General features: G+C 38.3%; 1 protein-coding gene across 3 annotated transcripts in view; it reads right to left on the bottom strand.

Moving 5' to 3' along the window:
- Positions 1-22,799, bottom strand: part of LOC149795297 (snaclec jerdonibitin subunit beta-like) — an 86,397-nt gene that overhangs the window by 9,317 nt on the left and 54,281 nt on the right. For all 3 annotated transcript variants that reach the window (XM_089965028.1, XM_089965027.1, XM_089965026.1), the window contains 3 exons: positions 16,413-16,464; positions 14,804-14,966; positions 6,209-6,423 (listed from right to left, as the gene is read on the bottom strand). In XM_089965028.1, the coding sequence (XP_089821154.1) occupies positions 6,209-6,423; positions 14,804-14,966; positions 16,413-16,464 (430 nt within the window). The remainder of the gene's footprint in view (positions 1-6,208; positions 6,424-14,803; positions 14,967-16,412; positions 16,465-22,799) is intronic.

Genomic DNA, 22,799 nt, shown 5'->3' with positions numbered 1-22,799 from the left:
GTCGGACGGTTCTTATTTTATTAGTCTTTGCTTATGTGAAGGGGTGTTTTCGTCATCTCTATCTGCCTTGTCCTTGCTGTGGCGCCAAGGAAGCAGGAATGCCTGGCTCGTCAGCGTCCAGGGCATTTATAGGAGTTTCTCGCCGTCCCAAAATGTCTTTAGCCGTTTTCAGCAAGACATGTGTGCCTGGTATCAAGAAAGCTTCTTTGGTGTTTTGTTTGTCGATGATGACATTTTTGAAAAATGCTTTTCCGTGCGTCAACGCGGCATCTTTCAAGGTGTGCAATCCTCGTGTCACCATCGGTTTCAACACGGAGGACACCAAACGAAAGGCTTATTTCAACGTATATCCTAAGAGACTCCTCGGTACACTGGATACATGACTTACAACTCGTTAGACAATTGTTTTCGAAAATGTTTCACCGTGCCTCTCCCTTTGGTGAATGAAATATCAATACTCGAGGGTGACACTTTTGGGGCTCTGAACAGGGCTTTGCCAAACGCGTCCTCGAACATGGAAGCAATTTTGTCAAAAATGTTGACCGCTAAAATAATAGCCTGACGCAATTTTCAACGTGTAGATGGTGAATGATGGATTGTTTGATAGATTTTTGATACCTGAAAAACCGATTTCATTCATGACTTGTTGCAATTCTTCGTTCATGATTTCGACATCAAAAGTGTTTTGCTTTTCAGTGATGTTTTGGATTTGTGAAGGATGAATTATTTCCACCAAAGCCACTTCCCAATGTGCTTCGTGGTCCAATTGCATGGCCTGAGGTAATTTGGACGTGAAACAGCACAAAGTGTTATTGGGAAACAACTCCAAGAACTATCACTGGGTAGCGTCAAGTAAAATTGGTTGTCGATGTTGTTCATACTTCCAGAGTTCTTCTGTCCAAGGGGTCACTCGAAGTGAGAGGAATGTCTATTAGAGGATGGCTGTGGTTGGAGTGGTGACTGTTATAACGTGACTGACGTTGGACGCAAGGTTCCCGTTGTTTTCGTTTGAGGAGTATTCCAGAGAAGGATTGGGGATAAGGTAACCGATGTAACTGCTTAGTAAAAAGGTCCACAATTGATCGCAAACTCAAATTGGCAATGGCCGCACCGATAACACAATACACCACAATGATTTGGCAGAAAAAGATTTTCGTTTTAGGCACACTTTCTCCACACCACACCCACAAGGGTTGCTTTTGTAGATCTTGCAGAGAAGAACTGGGTGAAGGAGTGATCACTGTAGTGGTAGCGATAGGTGAGGTTGTGTGGAAGGGCATGATGGTCACTTCGGTTTATAGTCGATGACTTGCGAAGCGTCTATCCAAGAATAAAAACTGCGAGGATATCCTTTCCAACGTAGTTTGACTTCTTTGACACGGCGTTTTCCCTCTTTTCGGGTTCTTCTTTCGAGAATGCTTTCGATGTCGTACACTTTCGTCTTCTTTTTTGGTCATGTGTTGTAACTCGGACAAGTAACACGCACTCGTCCAATGACACAAAACAATTCGATGGTCCAGTTGGGTAAGTAACCTTCGTCGAAAGTGTGTTTGCTTTTGCCAATGCGCGCCCAATTTCATGCTGTAAACACTCTACCTTTCTTGGGGACAGCCACCGTCGGGGACGTAACAAACATATGCTAAAAAGCGGTCACTTCGTTGTCGGGAGTCACTTGGGGGGTGTGGGGGGGGGGGGAGCATATTCGATGATTCGATGGTAAGATTGGTTGTACACTTGGAGCAGGTGAGATAAGATGTCGATGTACTTGAGAGTATGTTGATGCGTAAAATATTCCCACATGTGTTTTTTCAAGGTGCGTTGAAAACGTTCCATGATGTTGGCTTTGGTTTCGGGATTCTCGGTGGTAAAAAAATGAATGTCACGTTTCTTTAATTCTTTCTAGAAAACTTAGTTCAGAAATTCGATGCCTTCTTCGGCATGCCATCGAAGAGGCTGACGACCACTTTTGTTTCAACACCAGTTTTAAGGCACGCACTAACTCACTGCTCGATTTGAAAATCAATGGTACGACACAGGCAAATTTGGAAAAGACGTCGATGACACAAAACAAATATTTATAGCCACGACTGTAGGTGGCCAAATGAGAGAACTTGGTTAAATCGGCCTCCCTTTGATGATCTATGCCTTCCACACAGGTGCGACTTATAGAAAATTTTCGTCGAATGGGTTTGTGTAAGGTCTACGTGGCTTGTTCTTGTAACCATCGTTGCACTTGCGATAAACGGAGACTTTTCAGTCGGGTTTTGGCAGCACGATACAATTTCTAAACCTTGTAACATGCAGGATGGGATGGATCGTAGTAAATGCTGGCTAACACCTTCTCCATTTTTTAACAAGTCACCTACTCGTCGCTGATGCTACTTTGGATGGGGCGAGATAGTAGTTTGGAAATGGCTTTACGTGTCCGACGTGCCACGGGAGTCCAAGTCGAGGGTAGTGGTGGCGGTGGTAGTGGTAGTGGTGGTAATGGGATGGTTTTAGTCTTCTTTTCTTTTTTCACTTCTAGTTTCACTTCTTTCGTTTTCACTTCTGTCGAAGGAGGAGTGGACATCATCTTTTAACCCAAGCTTTAATTTCTTCTCGTTGGGGAGAGGGGGAAGGGGTCAACAAGGACTCTGCAATCTTACTAGGAGGGGGAGCTGCTGACGGTGTTTGAAAGACTTTTTGTGCCTCTTCGTCCTCTGGCATTCGTGGCGCTGAGTCTCTCTTGACCGCTGGGGTGGGGATGGTGGTGGTCGTGGTTATGGACTTTTCATCTGGGTCTTAACATCTTTCAGAGTTGGCAGAGCTGTTTCGTCTAAAGCTTTCTGGAGAAAGAGTTTCAGTCGTTGCAATAGCTGACTATACTTTAGCGATTTTTCCGTTTCGGTCAAATCGTTGCGATCCATCAATGACTGCAATTTGTGTTGTAACTGGGACATCTCGGTCAAATGAGGATTAGGAGCTAAATGAGGGGTCCGTTGTTCTTGCCAACAATCGAATTCCATCCATCGTTTGAAAGTCAGTTTTCTGACTTACATCAAATTTCAATGGTCACGTCTGAGATCTTTTAACTCCAGAGGTCCCTTTTATCTCTTGGTTGTTTTTTTATCTTGCTACCATGAGACCTCCCATCATTGTTCCCAATAGTGCTTTCAGCAAGGGTCCTAACAACATGGGCAAAATTCCTTCACGTTGTACTAGCATCTTTTTCTTTTGACCGATGAGTATTTTGCTTCTAGACCATTTGACGAAGAACGTGTTGATGCTTGGCTAAGCACTTTTTCTGATGATGAGACAACGGTATAGTGCCTTTCAAGACATTCAAGCAACATTCACTTACGGCATCGACGACGTCTTTGGAGCCTGTTTGAATGAGTTGTTTTCGCATGAGTGAATGGGCTTTGGACAGGACGGACAACACGTCCCAATGTTTGCAGACTTGATCAAGAGAAATCTGACGAGTTTGTTGACTCTTGTCACTTTCCTCTTGTGAATTTCTCGACACAAAAGTTCCTCAGTCACCAATTGAGATTTTGTTCTGGCAAGTCCTTGCCAAACTTCCTTGTAGATCTTCTCTTGCAATTTGTTTGACAATCGATGAATATGATTTTTAATGGGGTTTAAATACTTGTCTAGGTGTTGTCCAACGTTTGATTCCTAAGACAAGCTGGTTTCTTAAGCGACATGGTATGCCACTTCAATAACTAGGATCCCTTTATATGTAGGTAGTGACAGTTTGGAGACCATCGAGTATGTTCCAGGTAAGCTGAATCTTTCTGTTCCCATTTGTTTAGTGATACACCGCAACTGAAGCACTTGACTTTATCCAGTTCGCCCAAGTAGATAAATCCGGCTCTACTTCTTCGGTGGTAGGTCCTCCCAGATAGTTAGGCCCGTTTTCCTTGTTAGGTTTGGAATCTACTTTCAAAGTTGCAGTATCCAGGCAAACTCACAGGGAACGAATATTCGTCTTTCACATACTCATTTCGATGAGGATACTGTGAAATCCGCAGGAGTTTTCTTAGGGTTGCATGACATACGTAGGGTGGTAGCTGCATGGTGTCGCGTGTAGGATTACACTGGCAATGAAAACCAGTAAATTGATACGGTGTTCTCTAACGAGTGGACTCGCTTTCGTATCCGTCAGGTTCGACTCGCACAGCATCTCTTTCCATGGTAGGTGTAGTGGTAGTAGTGGTCAAAGCAAAGCTCCCATGATGTCCTGCTGAACTAGTCATAGCAAAGTTCCCATGATGTGGTACTGAATCGCTAAGGTCACAGCGTATACAAAGTCCAGTTCTTCTTCGTAACTGACTAAGATCACGTCCTCACGAACGACGTCCACGTGTTCATGTATCTGGTTTTGTCGTGAATCATCTGAAAGTAACGGGAAGGTTCTGTCAAATATTCTGTCTTGGGTAAACACGGCCGTTGTGCCATTTTGCCCCACAAGCAATTTAACATCACTCTGGCAAACGATCGCCTTACTTCGTTTTTCTCCACCTTATCTAAAGTGATGCCTTCTTGCTTCCAGTATTTCTCTGTGAATTTCGTATGGTCTTCGGGGGTGTGACATCAGGAAGGACGGCCGCTGGCTTCTTGTTTCAGTTTCAGAAAGGCATCCACGTAGCCTGCGAAAATGCCTTTCTGGGTCTCGTCGCCCATGTGGTACTGTTCTGTCTTGGGAAGGTGGTAAATTTCGTACACTTCTAATAATTGGTATCCCAAGACCAGAGCTTTAAAAAAAATCACGATGACCCACGTTCCCTTCAAGGCGCGTTCTTCCGGGGTGTGCTGACAAGGTCAGTCTTGTTTACACATTTCGGCACAAGTACGGCACAAGGTAAACATCAGTTTTCCTTTGCAATGGTGAGGTAAAACGGGATGGTACAGGTCCGTGAGAGGCAAGACTTGTGAAACACTTCTCCATTCATCTTAGGTGTACACAACACAAGTGACACACTTCTCCATTTCATCTTAGGTGTACACACCACAAGTAACACACTTCTCCATTCATCTTAGGTGTGCACAACACAAGTAACACACTTCTCCATTCATCTTAGGTGTGCACAACACAAGTAACACACTTCTCCATTCATCTTAGGTGTGCACAACACGAGTAACACACTTCTCCATTCATCTTAGGTGTGCACAACACAAGTAACACACTTCTCCATTCATCTTAGGTGTACACAAGTAACACACTTCTCCTTCATCTTAAGTGTACACAACTGACACTTCTTCTTCATCTTAGATGTTTATAAGTAACACATTTTTCCATTCATCTTGTGTGTACTCAATTAACACACTTCTCAATTTGTCTTAAATGTACACAACTGACACACTTCTCCATTCATCTCATGTATATACAAGTACCACTTGCCCGTTCATCTTAGTATACAACTTGAACACTTCTCCATTTATCTTAGTTGTACACAAGTGTCACACTTCTCCATTCATCTCAAGTGTATGCAAGTAACGACTTCTCCGTTCATCTTAGCTGTACAAAAGGAGCACACTTCTCATTTCATCTCAGGTGTACACAAATAACACACTACTCCATTCAGCTTAGGTGTACACAAGTAACACACTTCTCCATTCATCTCAGGTGTACACAAGTAACACACATCTAAAGAAACATTTTTAGGGAAATTAAGAGTACCATTTGTAACTGTAAGGGGCATCTATTTTTCCAGAGTAACAACATAGGTGAAGATTTCGGGTAATTTTTTTTACTTTTAGTTTTACAAACACGTAGATAGAAAAATGTAAATTGATCTTGACAAATGAAATAATAATTTATTTGCAGAACGTTATTCTTCCTAGCTGAAGCATATTAAGGAAGTTTCGTGTGTTGATGTCAGCAGAGGCAACAAAGCATGGAATGAAATTAACTAAAATCACATTAGAAATTAAAATCCAGAATACCACAAATAGTCTCCTGAATCATACAAGGCAAACCATATCTGCAGTAAACAATAAAGGTCACATGGCTGGCCCCGCAAATACATATAGTTTTCACTGAAATCTGAAATTACATTGATTTTAGAATATTACCTCTTTTGACCATATCTATTCTCAATTACTACTACTACTACTACTACTACTACTACACACGCCTGACTGTGCCCAAATATGTTGATTATTAATAAAAAAAGGAAATGCAATCACATATTATAAATTCCGTAAACGTGTAAAAACGTACCTTTGTCCTCCTCACATATAAAAGGATGAGTCTCATTGCATGGAACTTCGATCCACCAGAAAGGGTATAATACAGTTGCCACTGCACAGTCGTCGGTACCGGGCTCGTTCAAACCGTAGGAATAGCGCCAATTTGTGTAGGACAAGTTACTGCCGTCGGACCAAATCCAGATACCATCTCCGGATTTCCTTAAGCCTATCCAGATGTACCCCTCCCTGCGAAAGGAGCGTATAGCTACATAAATGAGAACCAATGGCTTATCTTGTTAATATTGTGGGTTTCGCGCCAGTTTTCGGTACATGATGGTCTAAACATGGCGGCCAGTATATTTGGCAGAGGAAGAACCACCTACCCATGGGCAAGATTCTGGCAAGCTTTCTCACATAACCACGTTTGCCGAGCCAGAGACTAGAACCAGCGCGGACAGAGGTGAGATGTCAGTGATCTGTACAAGCGAGCGCCTTTGACCACTTGGCCACCTGGAGCCCATCAATGGCTTGTTTGTATGTATGTATGTATGTATGTATGTATGTATGTATGTATGTATGTTTGCACTACATTTTATTTATAAAGTAACATTTTATCTTCGTACTGCTTTTGTGGCGATGTAGATAACATATATAGATCTAAGAAAGATAACAAAAGCTATGAGTTGTATTTAGTAACCATTAAGGGATGTTTGATTTCCTTCAACAAACAGTGGTACACTTATTTTTGGCAGTCATTAAAAACAGTCAAATAAAGAAAAGTGTCACATTAATTTTATGCAAACGTTTCAAGTTGGGAGGATATTACGGTTCAAATTTGACGCAGGGACCCGTATTCCTCAGTTGGAGCTAGAATTTCCAAAACAAATTTTCTCATAAGAAATACCGATGTACGATTATCAGTGCATAAGAAAAAGGATGCAGAATGGAAATTTTGGTCTCCTAGTTTTATGTGTAAAGTATTTTATATTTTGTACACCTTATTATATACTGTTAGCTCCATATAAAAATTTGTATACCGAAAAAAAGGAACCGTTTTGGGGGGTCAAATTCGTGTTTTAGTCGAATACAATATCATACATCATACCTCAATATCATACGTCATACGTCAATATCATACATCATACGTCAATATCATACTACTAATCTTATGGACGTCGTATTAATCATTTAAAAAAACAACGTAAATAGAGGATCTCAAATGGGTAACGATTTAATATTGAATTTATGAAACGAGTTGAATAATGTCCATTATTCAACGAGTTTTATAAATTTAATATTAAATCATTACCCATTTGAGATTCTTCTTATTACAGTTTTTATTTCAGTGGAAATTATTTAGATAGAAAGAAGAACGAATAATTTCGTTCATTCTGACAGACGCTGCACCTTTCATTTAATGTGCATAAAATATAGTCCAAAAAAAACCGGTTAAACTTGTAAAAGTAAGTTGTACTTTTTTACAACTATAAATCGAAGAAAAAGCTTCCATCCGAATAAACAGAACATTTTATAACGACAAAATCATTTTTTAAAACAGAATCATCAATGAGGTGTGATGCCACATTGTTTGATACGGTAAACAGTAGGCCTAGAGTACAAGTTTACCCTAAAATGTCACTTTTAGAACTAAACATTACATTGTTGCGATTTTTATGTGGAAATAGAATTACTGGATGCAGAAATTCCCACATTTACTGCAATGCATTTGTGACAGGATATCTGCAGTATTTGAACGTACAACAGCAACAACAAAGACAATAAGAAGAGCAAATAAAAGAACCAAACCCCCAACAATGGAAACCACGACAACAAGTAGAACGGCAACAGGAACAATTCAAAGAAAATCAAGAGAGACAAGAACAACAAGCAACAGCAAAACTGCAAAATTTCCAATATCCAAAACAACAATGTCAACAGCACCAGCAAAAAAGAAAAGAAAAAAATTTACAAGCCCAATCATCAATTATAATCTCAGAACAAATACAGCAAGCACGAGAGGAAAATCGAGGATTACTACAAATAATAAATCCATTACACCAACAGCAACCTGGATTACAACCAGAGCAAGAAACACCAACCAGGCAGAGAGATCAAATACATCACTCACAACAACAACAACAAGTGGACCAACAGCAAACGAGACAAAATAACCAACAATGGAAACAACAGAAACAACAAAAGCACAAGCCCCACAAACAACAACAACAGAGACTGAAACAGCAGGGAAATCGAACTTTGAACCAACAGCATCAACAAAATCAGCAGGACAAATGACAGAGAATAGAGATATAGTAAAACAAAAGCAACATACTAGTGTACAAGATCAAGATGCGGAAAGACAATTATCAAAGAGAATGGCACTAGGCGAACAAAATAGGAAAGAGCAGATACCCGAATTTTCAACAACGGCAATTACAGAAACTTCTTAAGACCAAAAAAGAGAAAAGGACAGAATTAGGAGGAAAAAGAAAAGAAGAAGGCAGAAAGAAGAAAATGCAAGGATGGCAGAAGAATTTTTTCTTCTTCTAGGAAAAAAAAATAATGTTTAGATTGAAGAAGAAGAAAAAAATTAAAAAAATTTTTTATTTAAAAAATACGAAAATAAATAAAAAATACGAGAAACAAATACAGAAACATAACAAAATATACCACACAACCTAATATACAATATAGCAAACATTTACAAGTAGGGCAGGAGGGCCTCCCTAACTGGTATGAGAAAATCAAACAGGTGAGAGCACCCTCCAAAAAAAAAAAAAAAGAAAATATAGAAGACGTAAATAAATTTCTTTTTGAGTCGGATTTGCATCCAATATATACTGCGTAAAGATGTCGTGCTTGGATAAAGTTCTGTCAGTTAGGAGACCCATTTATGTCCAAATTCTTCTGTGAACAGAGGTGAGTTTATTTACTTCTGTAAGTTCACGTTTAAACCACGCCTGTATATACGGTGGATTCTATGTTACAGATATACACTGCTGTCGGGCATTTCTGCGCACCTAAGGTTTTCGTTTCCAATATTGAAGCAAAACGCATACCGAATTCAAGCGATTGCCAAAAATAAAATACAACCATGCTTACCATTTGAAAAGATGCAATTGTCACCAGAATATTCTGTTCAAAATAATATTAATTTTGGACACAGAGGATACCACCACCCTGTTTTCCTGACTCGCGATATGTCGGCCTATTCTGCGCATAGCTTTGAAAAGATGTAATGTTTATCCACCGAGCTATGGAAATGAAATATATTACTTTGGACTGTTTATGTCAGCAGTTCAGTCGAGTAATTAGGTCAGGTTTGTAGCTAGTTTTACAAAATTCGACGTAAAAATGCCAATAAATGGCGAGCGATATTAAGCAAACTAAATCGATCTTGTAAAAAAGTAAAGTTCAACATTTTATGAAAAATAAGCTATTACGTGGAAGAGAAACAACAATGAATATGATGTAATGTGTTTACAACGTTTTGTTGATGGGGTAAAATTAATACAGAATTTAGAAACAGACTATACGCCGGGAATTTGTTGAGAATTTATGTTCTAGCGGCAAGTAGACACATTGGGTAGCAGACGATTTTATACGTGTGGGACAACTTCTTGCAAAATTGGAAACTTGGATTAAAATACAGTTTTGTTTTAAGGTACACAATTCCATCTTTTATATAATGTATTTATTTGTATGATTCTAAAAGATGCATAGTAAATGGAATTTTCGGGGTTACAGGTTCAAGAAGATCATGGAGTGGGTCTTCACGTTGCCATTTAGAAATCACATTTTTATGCGCATTTCGAGTCCAAATGTGGGATATTTTTGTACACTTAATGAATATCACTTTTCTTAATGTGCGATTGTTCTTACTGGATACAAAATGGATTTTTGACCCAAAATAGCACGTGATCAAATGTTTACAGAAATGACGTATCGTTGCGCAGAATTACCCGACGCGCAGAATAGACCGACATGGCGTGTGCCTCTCCCTCCCCCACCCCGCCATCAAATAAGCCAATACCCTTAGTTTTACTTGTTATTGTTGTTCTTGTCTTGTAGTTTTACGCCAATTTTCTCGTTATGATATTGTTATACATGACATAACAAACCCCTTTGGGAGTAACATATCCATATTCAGACAGCCGAAATAATTATTCCTCAATTTCTTTTCGCGAGTCCAGTTCAAAAATGGCCGCCCAAAATGTTTATTCAAAATCAAACATTCCAGAAGGCGGAGTTAAAAACGTTTGCCCACGATCCCAGCCAATCCGTAACGAGGTTACTGCATAATAATTTCATGGGCTTATTTGGACCAATCAGAATCACATAAAGTGATATTTTAACGTGTGGTAATATAAAAAATATGAAACTGCACATACTATAGGAAAGCTATACCCACTATGTGATAAATAGCATATAGAATCTATGTTGGGGTTTGGACCGAGACAAGGAAATCCCAGTCAAGGGGTTACATTATTTGTCTCCCCACGAGGCTTGCCAAGGGGAGGACATATATTGTAACCACGCGACTGAGATTTCTTTGTCTCGGTCCAAACCCCAACGTAGATTCTTTTTCTCACCCATGCGACAGAGAAATATAGCTGTTTTGTTAACCTTACTTTTCTTATCTCAGTCTAGTCATCTCAGACCAGTCGTCTCAGTCAAGATATTCACGCGCTCAGAACTACTTTAAAAAAACAAAAAAAACCTTGCTGTCTTCTGCTGTGGCTAACGTAGTTGTTCTAAAATTAAACAACAACAGCAACAAATATATAACAAAAACATAGTAATTTAAGGTAAATCCATCCTTGAGAATACACCATACAAAAACATTTCGAGAGAGACAAAGACACACACGTATACAGTGTAGAGCTTTTTGGTATTACGCTAGTTCGTTCCACACTGCATGGTCAATTTTATCAAATATGCAGGCCTAACACAATACATTTTCAGGTCAGCGTCATTGAATGTAGCTAAAGCTACGTAACTAGTTTTAAATACTTCCTGTGAAATAAATTATATACTGTAAGCTACATATAATGACGCTGACCTGAAAAATGACTGCTACAGATAGGATAAAATTCTCAACGCTATGTGAAATGATATATGACAGAAAACACTGATCCATGTACATAGACTATATACCTATACATTTCATAGCCTCTCAACTCTCTTAACAACTACCGAAGAATTAGTAACAGCCAGAAAATATGTTGTCAACATGTTTTAATCTAATATTGTTAAGCATCTCCATTTTGCCCCAGTTGAATAAAAATATACCTACAATATTTAATGACAAATAACACACTTACCAGTCAGAAGGAATCATTTATCCGTCAACACATTAATCCATAAGCAAATCTCACGGTAGCACTTGCCATATTTCCAAGACAGAAAATTAAATTTTCAAAGAACCCGGGAACTTGAAAGTTTAGCACATGGCTATCCGCCAGGGTCCGTGTTTGGAGGGTCTTTTATACACGGGAGTAATATTACAATCAATATTAAGAACAACACAAGTATGTCACAAACAGTTTCACCACCTCCAAAGAAAAGGAGTTATATACGATAGTGACACAGATCACTAATTACCCGTGAATAACCCAAGCACGGACACTCATGTTACATGTAACTTCATTATAACAATAGCCTATACACTACAACATAGGTGTGGGCCCAGTATCGTTTCATTACTTACAATATAATTTTCTAAATTGGAACTGATGAATGTGATAATACCTCAATAATATGCAATGTTTTATCTTGTTATTTTGTTTGGCATACGCATAAAAACTGTCTACTTCGGATGACACGGTCACGCCACAGTCCTAATTAACTTATTTGTATTAATGCACCGCATGTAAACATTGGCGCGTGAACTGTATTGCAGAAGTGAGTTCTTTTTTACTTTAAAGGAAATTATTGGGTGAGAAAGTGCTATCTCTCTTGAAAGAGTTTGAGAATGATGACGAAAGCGTGTCTTCCCCGTGTTTAAAGGAATGACTATATTTGATCAATAGCTATGTAATTGTCTCATCATATTATCACCGTCTGTTTAATATCTTGGTTGGTCAATACGCCCTTAATAAACCTGACTGCAAACAATACCACTTACATTTCCTGACAATCGATTTACAAAAACGGCATGATCAATCCTGCCATAATTAAGGCAATTTTGTTGTCATTTCGCAGTTTGCTTAATTTAATACCACTCTTGAACAAAGAACAAAATAGTTATATTTTTTTTAAATGTGTGATATTTGGTTAAATAGAAGTGTTATTATATTACATATGTGCTAATACTATAAAATCTCTTCAGAAATCAATCTTATCACTGATTTAATAAATACTTTAATGAAATATTCAAGTTCATTAATGTCTGCGACATTTTTAAATGTTAGAATGAAAATAAAATATGTTGGTTTACAGGTTGGAAGTTTTACTTGCAAAAAAAACCCCTTAAAACAAAACAAAACTAAATGATAGAGGTAAAGTAAGTTTTAATATTGCTTTATTCGTCAATACCTTCTTTTTACACAATATTTTTGGGGTAACTATAATGCGAAGAAAACATGATTTACGTGTGAAATCATTAAAAACATGGGGCAAATTAAATGAATTGTATATATTGTTGAAAACGTTGGCCATACTGGTTTGATTTTCAAATCACATCTATTAACTTAGAACTATCTTTAGTAAATTTAAAAGCTGAAAATCAATATTTTACATTCTTTTAATATGTTTGCGAAAACAGAAATACCTACTAAACTAAATTTTAGGGATATGTGCTCCATTGTATTTTTAAATAAAATTCTCCATGGTCCGAATCAGTCCGTATTTTGGTCCGAATCAGTCCATAATTTTATTCGAATTAGCCATGGTCCGCATCAGCCAGCATTCAGTTTAATCTGATTAAAATCAGTGTGTGTGTGATTTGGATTTTAACGTAGTTTTAAAATATTTCAGTCATATCACTATGATGTCTGCAGTATGTCAGTTTATAGTGATGTCTAGCACTGGGGCATCATGCCGCAGACATGTAGCATCATGTCCCACCCAGTTACATTATCCTGACACCAGGCCGACCAGTCCTAACACTAACCTCTCAATGCTGAACGCCAAGCGAGGTAGCTGTTAGTACCATTTTTATAAGTCTTTGATATGACTTGGCCGGGGATCGCACCCACGACCTCCCGCATCCGAGGCGGACGCTTTATCCACTAGACCACCGGAGCGGTCTATTAAAATCAGATCTCCACTGTTATAAATAAAGTTCAGACAGAGACCGTTTAGGGGTCATGTTCTGGTAATCAATGTTATTACTATAATCACTAATTTTATCAATCAATCTAATCAAGTCTTATTTCTTCGCGTTTGGAGACCGAGCAATGTAGATGAAGAGCATGAATGTGTACCGAACGATTTGATTCATTTTCAGATTTTTTAAATCTGCATTTCCATTGACTAATTCAAAGGTTACCAGAACATGACCCTTACGCGTTCGTCGTCAGATCTTCACGTACAGCGGAGATCTGATTTTAATCAGATTGGCATTCAATTGTATGTCGTCGCAGTAATTTATAGAAAAGTTATACATTTTGTTTCGCCGATAAATGTTTTCGAAAAAGAAAAGACAACACCACCACCATAACCACCACCGAAAGGGAATCTATTCGGACTACCTCTTTTTTCTATCATTACACTGGCCGTAGCATTAACCGAGACGTTGCGAATGAACACAAATTCGACGCATTCTCAATGTCTCAGTCAGTCTTTTGTTTCATAAATCATAGAGGTGGTCCGAACGACAACTACCGGCCAAACACTAGATGTACGATCGGTAGGGCTGACCTCGAAGTTGCGAATGCTTTTAAGCAGTTTACTCTGTATAGATCAGTGGTTCCCAACCGACAAATAATCGCTCCAGTGGCCTTCGTGTTAAGAGCGTCCGCCTCCGATACGAAAGGTCGCGCGTTCGGTCCCTGGCAGGGTCATATCAAAGCCTTATAGACATTGTACTAGCAGCTGTCTCGTTAGCAGTGCTGAATTAAACCCTGTGGATGCCCTTAGGAAATAGAAATCTTGGGGCCTCCTCTTAAACTATCTCCTAAAACGTTTTATCAATATTATTTTCTTCCGTTGTCGCGGGGCACCTAGGCCGGTGCCTACTCTGCCTATTTGGTTATTCGGCACTCTCGTTAGGCGCTCAGCATTAAGAGGTTAGTGTTAGGACCAGTCGGCCTGGTGTCATAATAATGTCACTGGGTTGGACATGATGCCACATGTCTGCGGCATGATGCCCCAGTGGTAGACATCACTAAAAACTGTCACTTTCGGTGCGATACGACTAAAATTCTTTAAACTACTTTAAAAATATAAATCACACACTCACCCAGTCCCCAGGTCGCGACCCAAATTTTGGAGGGTCGTCATGTTTTTTGTGGGGGGTTTAGGGTGGCAAAGCGTATCAAAGTGTGGAGACGGGGTCATGGGGCTCATAAAAACTATTTTTTTAGAGGTCGCGGCCCAAAAATGGTTGGGAACCACTGTTATAGATGAAACGGTGAGAACCTGGTCCTTTTTATATATAGTGTTTCTGCTAATTAGAGCTCACTTGCTTCCGGAGTAATCCTGAAATCCAAGATCCGGAATAGTTGCCAATGTTTGAATTCTTCCGAGATGCCATCCTGCCGACATGCACGTGATTTCGGCTTTAGACCACGTGACCATATCTCTATACAGGAAATATGTTTTTGGACTGCTATAATTCTCACTCGCTGTTGAAGATACAACAGAAATAATTATTAAATTGTATACGGTTATTAAATATAAATAATTATTAAATTGTATACGGTTATTAAATATAAATAATTTGCTGGTATAATGAGTGAAAACTAAGACCTCTAATGAACGAAGTCTCAACATTGCTTTGAAGAAAATTAATTTATTTTAATTTTGTAGTGCAGAACAAAACATCGCGAATCTACATATAGCTTGAAACAGATGTGCGCGAAAAACAAAAGTAAACAACGACAACAACAAAGACTAAAATGGAAAGAAAACCAATTTCATCATTTTTGCAGGCTATATTTCAATTTTACTTTTGTGTTCTATCTGTTCTATATGGAACTTGTGTAGACATGTCTGCAAACCTTCCTGCGTCTTTGAAAAATTTCAAAATTTGCATTTTGCAAAAAGAGGAGTCTATATTATTATAATAGCGAAATATTTATGGAATACAGATATATAATTGATACAAAATGCTATATCCGTATTAATTGTAGATGCCATGACCTGGACATGAATGGAAACTGTTACAGAGAATTACTTAATAAAATGGACCTCATTTACTGCGGAATGAACAACATAAAAGCAAAATATTCAACATTATTAATAAAACATTGCAAGTACCTTTCGCATTTATTTATATTTGCATGGTCAGTGTGTGAAGTGCTACCACTGAATTTGAGCTTATTTTTCTCTACGTTACATATGAGCACTCCTGGCTCATAACAATTGATCGTTTCTTTGAATTCCAGGCCAAATGAAACATACATACATACATACATACATACATACATACATACATACAGACAGACAGACAAGACAGACAGACAGACAGACAGACAGAAGAACAAATGAACTTGAAAATGAATCTGATAGTATGCTTGTTCAGTATATTAGGGAAATGAACCCATTTCTTTTCTACCATATAAATTATTTACAAGTGTTCCAAGTGCGAGCCAGTGTGATAATCCATTTAAATCGTTCCAGTCGAATGTAAATAATTCCACTTCTTTTTTCCCCCCGTTGTTTAGATATCTCGTTTGCAATGAGTTCTCTCACTCGTGTGTTTATGTATTGTTTCCTTTATTTTATATATATATATATATATATATATATATATATATATATATATATATATATATATATATATATATATATATATATATATATATATATTACATGTTTAATGTGCTGTAAAGTCATTAATGTCAACCTATGTTCCCACCTCTATTGTGTAATAATGACAAATTAACTGAATGAAATTTCTTCTGAAGACAGACAGACAAACAAACATACACACCCACGCACACTCGTGCACACACATACATACATACGCACGTACACACACGCACACACACACACACATATCCATACATACAGACAGACAGACAGAAAAGCATAAGGTAAGCAAACTTCAGATAATGCTGTTCACTTACCTACAAGAAGACACGGTATGCAGGCAAACAGGGCGAAACTGTAACGCTTCATCTGAAATAAGGAATATCATTCTTATTGAATCGGGAATACAGAGTAGGTCACATTCACCCATATTTAAAACCTCTTAAATTAAATTAGCCTATCTAATTAAAAAAAATGTCATTAAGTTGTAGTTCAGCACCACATGACAATATATAAATTACTTCACAGCAAAATTAATGTCCGAATCGAAGAAGGATACGTACTGGCTAGTTATGAACACTGCTAGTGATGCATTTCTTGCTTTAATTTTTATCCTTCTTCATCAGTTTTAAAGACATTTTTAGTCATTTAATCAGCGTTTTACAAACGATGTAAAACACAGTCACCCTACACAGTAACAACGGCTGACAAAACTTGCTTTTGTTGGATTTTTGCACTCGTTATACCCAGATTTTGTATGATAAACATCAAAAGCTCACTGCTGCTAATTTTTTTAAGCCCAATCTTTTGTATTTTTCTAAGCAATCCGTCCGGACCAGCTTTGCTGAGACACCAAGCTTCTGCATCGGATGGAAGCTTTATATTTTAAATGTCAATTCAGGTAACTAACCCATTTGTAAATAATAATTCTCATTTTAGTCATTTCGTATCCCACTGGGCATCATTCACTGTCTATAACAATGTTGAATGAATTCCGCACTGAGTCATTAAATTCTCTGCAGGAATGCACATGCATCCTAACATTACCTGTCACTGGGAGATATTGGGACAGTACTGTTTTCTGTTAATATCCAATGAATTGGATACTAAATTAAACAAATCATTTAAATGTTACATTGTCTGTGAATTAGTAAACAATGTGATCTTGACTGTCGACATTCCGCTTTAGTATGGATTTGAAGCGGTAGATTGCATTTAATTTCATGCCCATGCCCATTTTTTAATCTTTTTTAAATTGAAATATTATTGTATACTTTTATATGATTTCTTTCTGCTGATGTGGGTTAGATGTGCATCATGGCGATTTCAATTTTCTTGTGCATTATCTGTATGGTCTTGAAGAAGGGCGCTCAACAGACATTTTCCATTTTGAGTGCAACATGCCGATTCTCATCTAATCACAGTTCTGAAGCATTTGACATTATTTAGAATGCACAGCATAATAACGTCTGACATCAATTATGTACTATTGATTGATTTTATTAAATCATATATGTATAATCACGCTTGCTGACAGTTCCCGAACTGCATGTTTACACAGCAAAATACCGAAAAAAATACATATAAATGTCAAATTGGCTCGTTATCATGGCAACGCTATGGAGAAATGGGGGAGATAGTATGGTATGTAATTGCGGCGATAATGAGAAATATGGTGTGTAATTTCTGTGCTTAGGGAAGATAGTATAGTGTGCACTTCCACCGACAATGAGAAATATAATGGTATGTATTTGCAGAGCTTAGGGAAGATATTCTAGTGTTTAATTGAAGCTCTAAAGGGAAATAGTGTTCTTTTTTAAATTCAGCTCTTCGGAGAGATAGTATGGCGTGTGATTGCGGCGCTCAAAGGAAAATAGCTTGGTTTGTAATTGTAGCGCTTAGTGAAAATAGCATGTGGTGTGTAGCTGCAACGATATGGGGAATGCACATGTTGTGTAATTGCAGCGCTTAGAGTAAATATCATGGGTAACTGCACAGCTTCGTGGTAATAGCATGGTGTGTAATTGCACCGCTTAGTGGAAATAGCATGGCGTGTAATTGCACTGCTTAGTCGAAAATATCCCGTTATGTCATTGCACCGCTTAGGAGAAATAGCATCGAATGTAATTGCACAGCTTAGTGGAAATAGCATGGCATGTAATTGCACCGCTTAGGGGAAATATAATGTTTTGTCATTGTACCGCTTAGGAGAAATAGCATTATCATTGTAATGATTAAGGCAAATGGCAGGCAGTAGATTAACGTGGGGCATAATGTAATCCGATAAATTTCCCCGTACAGGGAACGATATCTGTTTTCCTTTCTTTTACGCTGAGGTTGTGTTGATCGTTTTCGATCGAAGCGAACCGTCTTTAATAGACTATTTGTCATGTTCGGGCCAGTCAAAGTTTCTCACATTGATGGAGGGTGGGGTGGGTTGGAATCCTACCATCAGCCCGGGTAGGCAACTGGAGTGTTTTCTCAAGAATGATATATTCTCCAAACTCACCAAATCACCTATCTGTGTTGCTGTGCAATAAACCACCAAACCAATTATTAACTTTAAATTATCAAGCAGCAAATCAGATGTGTGGATGCAACGACGAATCCTAAAGATAAACGCTCGAGTTCCAATTGCCAATCGCAGACGTTATGTGACGTCACACAATGTTTGCCTCAGTCACTATAACCTCATGACCAGGGCCGGCCCTAGGGCAAGGCAAACGAGGCAACCGCCTTGGACCCCGCGCTACTCCGCAATGCAATTTTGTTGCTTGGGGCCCCGCGTTCATCGCTTGCTGCCTTGGGCCCCGTATGCTTCCTTGGGCCGCGCACATCCTTGGGCCGGGCCTGCTCCTGATAACACAATTTCTTGCAGAAGGTTATCCTACTTGACTCGGCCTGATCCGATGGTTGGATTCGCGTCCATTTGTTCGCAAGTCGGGCACGCTAAACATTTACCTAACAATATGCCAGTCTGATTAAAGTCATATCTCCGCTGTTATACATGAAGATCTGACAACGACCGCTCAGGGGTCATGTTCTGTTAACCTATGTTATTACCACAATCGCCAATTATATCAACCAATCAGATGAACTTTTCTGTCTTCGCCTTTGGAGAAATTACACTGTCGATGAAGAGCATCAATGTGTAAAGAACGATTTTATTCACTTTCAGATTTTTGAGAGCTGCATTTCCATTGGCTAATTCAAAGGTCGCCAGAACATGACCCTTAAGCAGTCGTCGTCAGATCTTCACGTAGGACAGCGGAGATCTGATTTTAATCAGATTGGTATTCAACTGTATGCAGACGCAGTAATTTATAGAAAAGTTATACATTTTTTAACAATATGCATATGGTAACATAGTGCCTTTTCTACATTCGGAACCCGCGTGGGCATATACCAAGGGCCGCATCAGAGCCTTCAACCAGGAACAATTTTTGTTATGTTGGCCGAATATGGATAACTTGCTTATGTGCATTTCAGATTGATAGAAAGTACCACAGAGAAGACTCTTATCCAACAGAACAATAATGAATACATTAATAATTTAGGATATTATTTATAATTTACAAAGCTCTTGTTACTAAATAATTTCCTAACCAGGCCTTGGTTCAAAGCAGGATGACATGTAGCAATTTAAAATCGTTTACCTTGTGCTTTAGATCTAATCGATTGGTCTTGTTAGGTTGCGTGTAGTGTACCTAATGCTGTTAGGATATTCATAGAAAGATCTAAACTGTTGTCGTTGTTGTTGTTGTTCTAGGGTTTAACGCCATTTTTCAGCACAAGATAGGCTATACATGGCGGCCAGTATAACTGGTGGAGGAAGAACCCTGGAAAACCCAGGGAAGAACCACCGACCCACGAGAAGCTACTGGCAGGCTTTCCCACGTATTAACCTGCTTTATTTTCAAAGGAGACTTCCCTAATCTAATCCATGTTGACTGTTCATTTTAAATATCGATTCCTAATGGCACGAAGATAAAGTCGTGTCGCATTATTAAAAGTTTACAAAACCTGCCGCGACGTTTGTTGTTTTGTTGTTTTGCGTTTAACGCCATTTCTTAGCGCAAGAAAGGAAATATATGGCGGTGAGTACAACTGTTGGAGGAAGATACCGGGAAAACCCCGGTAAGAACCCTTACTGGCACGCTTTCTCACACAAAGATACTGGCTGAGGCTCGAACCCAGGCACACAGAATTGAAATGACAGTGATCGGTAAAGGCGAGCACTTTTAGAACACTCGGTCACGACGTAAACGATTAGATAACTAAACCATGTCCACAAGTACATGCATGCATGCATTCATAAAATTACACAAGAAGATGTTATAAGAGTCTTATGAATCACACAAATTATATACAAAATATAACAATATAGGGCAATAGTTCATCTGCAATGGAACAATCTTTACCCTTGATGTTTCTGGTGTCAATGTCGTATTCCTACAGCATCATACTCTATCTTCGTTTTTCATTTTTCATTTTGTTAACGAAAGAATGGCGGCTGTACTCACTGATTATAATAATCGGAAAAGAAGTTGAATATACACTTCAAAATGTTGTAAAGCCAATATCAAAGGCAAACATTGATGCTCGATTGCGGAATAATTCCGCTGTTGCTTGTGTAATTTATTATGGAAGAAATGACGCACTGGATGATCCAAACCATTTTTTTCTTCTTGAACCAATACTCCACCAACCCCTAAATCACTTCGTTAATGGGAAATTTTTAAAAAAGGACTGAAATTTGGAGTTGAAAGAGCTGGTGCACATTTACGTACTGACATACATTTGTACCGTGTTCAAACATCAGGAAACAAGTGATCATATTCACATCAATAATATTTTGATTCACTCTATTCCAGGGTTGTAGATGTGAAAGTTTATGGACCAGATTTGTTTTCTATTCCTTAATTCCGAAGATTGATTAAAACAGTCACCACAGTCAGATACACACACACAAACTCACACACACACACACACAGATATGCATATAGATTCACATGGCACCGCACTTGATGGTCTGAAATATCTGAAATATTTCTGCTTCCTCTCGATGAAATCCTAAAGTGTCCTTGTTGGTCGACCACTTCTATATCAAAACAAATATGTTAGAAACACACAGAAAGATTTTGCTTTTGTTCATTGCAGTTTCTTCGTGTATGTCATCATCGTCCTCTGTTGGAGAAAATTATATCAAAGCGTTTTGGTTACATATACATGAAAGCGAACAGATAAATTATTTGGTAAGTAACAGTTCAACTATCCACAATAACCTGTGTCCATAAAGTGAGAGGATTGTCTTGACACGTGTCAATCGTAATAAAAGTCATACCTGCACCAACACAACGTACATCTGGTCTTTTTATTCATAATTCCTTACCTACCAAGAAGAAAAATCAACATAACATTTCAGAATTTTGGAGTCTATAATAATAATAATAATAATAATAATAATAATAATAATAATAACAATAATGACAATAACAATGATGATGGTAACAATGGTGATGACAGCAATGAAGATGATAGCAATGTGTCACGTTCGTTCAGCCCCAGTTCGTAAGTCGTGGTTTGATGTCTGAACATTGCCGCAGTCTATAGTTAACCTCTTACACAAGGTTACCTTGACCCGAGAGAAGACCCGACATCTTGAATCGGCACAGGCGTTAGATCGAGCGACTTCCTACCTACGCGTTACAGCTTTGTAATAAGATCAGATGAACTGCGAGGTAACGGGGCGTTTTCCAAATCCGCCTCCCACGTGGACAGACAGCGAGAAGGACATTGTCTGCTAAATTTGATTAGATCGGGTCAAAGCGACATCCAATCGGAATGGAGACGGAGGGTGTGATAACAATTTCGATCCGAATTATAACTTCTAAGAAACAAGCGAAAATTTAGCCTCGCCTAGGAAGATTGCTGAGCAATGTAGGGTTACTATGAGGAAGCCACTCGTAATTTGGCGGTAAAACTTAGAGAGGAGCTTCTAAGGAAAGACAAAGCTTCGTAAAGGTCAGTAAGTTATTAGCTCGATTTTTGCAGAATATTACGGCATTGCAATTGTAATTATGTGTAGTATGTATACTTCATTAATATGCTCGTTTAGTACGTATAATTACCCTTGTAGTGTTTAATTTACATGCGTATTTGGGAAATGAGCTTGAGTATTATGTAGAGAATTATGTAGATTGTTAGCCTGTGGTCAGAATTAATTTTGTAATTTGCTATTATGTTACTTCTTAGTAAACTAGTGCACTTATTAATGTGATATGTTAGAATTTACACATGCTTGAATTGTAAATTTGGGAAAATGGTTGAAGTGTGTAAGATTAGTTAATATGGCTGTATGGATATATCAGAGCATGGATATTTGAATATTTGTGTACTTTGCATGAGTTTTAATGTAAAGAAATGCGTCTGATTGCTATGATATTGTTTAGTATAATGGGATTAGGAATATGTACTAATGTGACGCAATTTATTGACGTGTATATGAGAAGTAATTGATACTGTGCTTTTATTACAACGTTGTTTTACCATACAATAACGTACTAGTATTTTGATGTAAATGAACGCGTGACCGAAGAAATTTAATAGCCGTTATCTGATGATAGGATGGTGTAGTGTGAGATGAGAGGGCTAAGGAAAATATTGTACCGTCCTTGGGTTTTCACAGGACGCTTTATTTTTTT

Source organism: Sinohyriopsis cumingii, chromosome 7 (genome assembly GCF_028554795.1).
Source record: "Sinohyriopsis cumingii isolate HCF-2022 chromosome 7, ASM2855479v2, whole genome shotgun sequence".
Lineage (NCBI taxonomy): Eukaryota > Metazoa > Mollusca > Bivalvia > Unionida > Unionidae > Sinohyriopsis > Sinohyriopsis cumingii.
Note: the sequence above shows the minus strand (reverse complement) of the source record. Positions and strands in the feature narration are given on the sequence as shown.